We start from the raw sequence: 2,811 nt of genomic DNA, 5'->3' as shown, positions 1-2,811 counted from the left end.
TAATGAAAATACCCTTCTATCAGTCTCTCTGATCAGTAGCCAAAACTCTTTCTAAGGATGGAGCTTGACTTGTTTTTGCTTTCTTGACCCAAATACTTATAGACTTTCAACAAACTAAAAAGGAGAGCAAGTTCAAGGCAGTTCCTAAGATAGGGAGGGGCTGTCAGCATTCATGGAGGTTAAAAAAATTTTTTTTCAGTGTTACTCACCACCCTCCTTCCCCTTCGGTCCAACCTGATTCTAGCCTCCCTGGATTGCCTTCCAATCTATGAATATATAGAAAGGACTCAAGGCAAAGGATGACTTAGAAGCCAATGGGATTGGAATGATACCTTTGATTTAGATCTCTCATTAGAAACTGAGGACAGACACCATATAAAGCTCACCCAAGATATTGTGATTACATTAGTTAGTGACCAAAATATGTTCATTTTCTCGGAGTATTTCCAGTAGATGTTCAGGCTCCAGAGAGATGAGATAGTTCTTTGCAGAGAAAAAGAGCCTGAAAGTATATCACAAAACACTTTGAAGAGATCATACCAAGTAGGAGTCATTGCTCAAGAGTCCAAGGACAACAAAATCCTCATAAATCATGCATTTGATTGGCAATGGTCAGTAAGAAGACAAGCCACTTGAATAAATAACAATTGATTCAGTCACTTCTATAACCTTTTTTTTCTCCTTTACATAGTAATTTCCTTTTATCGAAACCTTTAGGTTTCTTTATCCTTAGACTTTTAAAATACCGACAGAATTTTCCACTCAACACTTTTCTCCTTCCTTCTTTTTCTTGATAAAACCATTTGAATCTTCCTCTGTCCATCCCCCTAAGCAAAAGAAATCTTCCTAAGAATATTTCACTCCTCTACTTTTACAGAGAAACAGAACGTCTTCTCTTTCTAGAACTATCCTCTCCATGAGTGAAGTTGGCAAAGATCTTACTGAGATGACTGTCAGAGGTTTCAGTGCTGCTCCCAAGGTTATAGTTCTTCGGACAAGGACAGAGACAGCAGATAATGGCACGCCGGATATAGCCATCAAAGAAATAATAAATGAAAGGGTTAATGCAGCTGTTGGAAAATGCCAAAGGACCACTGACCTCCATACCCACCTGGAGGGTGGCTGAGGAAAGGAAGGGTTCTTCTTGTAGCCCAGAGATGATAGACAACAGCTTGAAGATATTAAAAGGCAACCAGGAGCTGACAAAGGCTACCACTACAATGAAGATAATTTTTATGGACTTTCGCAGTTTTTTGTTGTGTTTTCCTGATCGTTGGTAGTGTGCACACAGTTTCCTTGCAATAGAACAGTAGCAAGTCAAGATGCTAAGCAAGGGGACAAAAAAAGTGAAAATTAAAGACACTAAGGCCCAGGCACGTTTAGAGAGAGTGGCTGGCTCTTCTGCACAATAGGGTCTTTCCTCTATCATTGTGAGTTTCCTGGACAAAACAGTGGGCAGCCCCAGAAGGCAGGAGACAAGCCAGACAATGACACAGACACCATAAGTGCAGTTTTTCCTCCTGAATTTCCTGGATGCAGAGGGGCACATGATGGCCAGGTAGCGCTCAGCACTCATGCAGGTCAGTAGGAAGACACTACTGTGCATGTTGACTGAAATGATGTAAGAGCTTCCCTTGCACAAGAATGAGCCAGTTCTCCACAGTCCTAAGGAAGCCTCCTTATCCACCCAGAGTGGCAACGTAACAAGGAAAATGAAGTCAGAGACAGCCAGATTGATGATAAATATGTCGATCAGTCTTTGGCTTCCCCGTTTAAAATGTAAGGCTCCCATCAGGATCAGGTTCCCCACAACACCAATCAGGAACACAACAGTGTAGAAAATTGGAAGGATGATGGATGTGTACAGGACATGTGAGTGGTCATCCTCAAAGTCAAGATCTTGGCTAGTAGCATAGTTATCCATATAGCTCAGGGGAGTTGTCTCATCCATCTCAAAAATTCAAGTTCTCACACCTTTGAGATGTTTGTGAGGATTTTTAAAGTCTTGAGACAAGTTGTTTCATGCAGTGGCCACTTCTTTTTCCACCACTTTAAAGCTGCTGAGCAGAGCATCAAAATACACTTGTAAATCTAGTTTCTACCAATAACAAAAAAAATAAAAGGTGGGGAAGGAGGGGGGACAGCACAAAGTCTAGTTCTGATTGGTTGTGGTTGTGGTTATCCTTATTTGCATTTAACCATGAGGCAAAGACTTTTTTTTGTCTTCTTTAAAACTTTAAACTTGCTTTTTAAGACTTTTTGGTCACAGTTAAAAGGAAGCAAGTTCAATTTTGGGGGGGGGACACTTTGCCTTCCTTTAAAGTAATGGGTGTTTTTCTTTCCTGAAATTTAGAAATCATCTGTATTATTTTGAGGTGTTTGAATGGTATTGTTTTCTTTTCAGAATTACAGGGTGGGTAGGTTGTGGTGGTAATGATAGTAAAAAACCCCATATGCACATGAGAGGTGAAAAAAAATGAGAAACTATAACTGGGAATGATAAAAGGCAAGGGTTGTTTCAATTTAGAGCCCTGAGAGATTGACTAAATAGCTCCAGGTTCACTGCTCTTTTCTCTAGGTCTTTTCCTTTGACTAACTGAATCCTTATTCTACTACCCACAATGGGTTGCATTTATAAGGTACTTTATAGGATAGTTTAATTTTATCTTCTTTCAGTAACTCTGTTGTCTGGCAACATTACAAAAAGAATCTCCATAAGTGATCAGGAACCAGGAGATGATCAAGGAAATCCCTTCACAAACCTACCCTGGTAAAAGGACATGAAAGACACCTCTCAGTTTTCAGACAGCA

General features: G+C 40.1%; 1 protein-coding gene across 1 annotated transcript; it reads right to left on the bottom strand.

Moving 5' to 3' along the window:
* Positions 1–871: 871 nt before the first annotated feature.
* Positions 872–1,951, bottom strand: GPR15 (G protein-coupled receptor 15). The gene has a single exon (XM_044666949.1). It carries the CDS (start codon positions 1,949–1,951, stop codon positions 872–874), a length of 1,080 nt encoding a protein of 359 aa, XP_044522884.1.
* Between the last annotated feature and the right edge of the window lie 860 nt (positions 1,952–2,811).

This window comes from Gracilinanus agilis, chromosome 3, assembly GCF_016433145.1.
Source record: "Gracilinanus agilis isolate LMUSP501 chromosome 3, AgileGrace, whole genome shotgun sequence".
Taxonomy (NCBI): Eukaryota; Metazoa; Chordata; class Mammalia; order Didelphimorphia; family Didelphidae; genus Gracilinanus; species Gracilinanus agilis.
Note: the sequence above shows the minus strand (reverse complement) of the source record. Positions and strands in the feature narration are given on the sequence as shown.

Coding starts and splice junctions, on each gene's coding strand:
- GPR15 (XM_044666949.1), bottom strand. CDS start 1,951: ATGGATGAGACAACTCCCCTGAGCTATATGGATAACTATGCTACTAGC.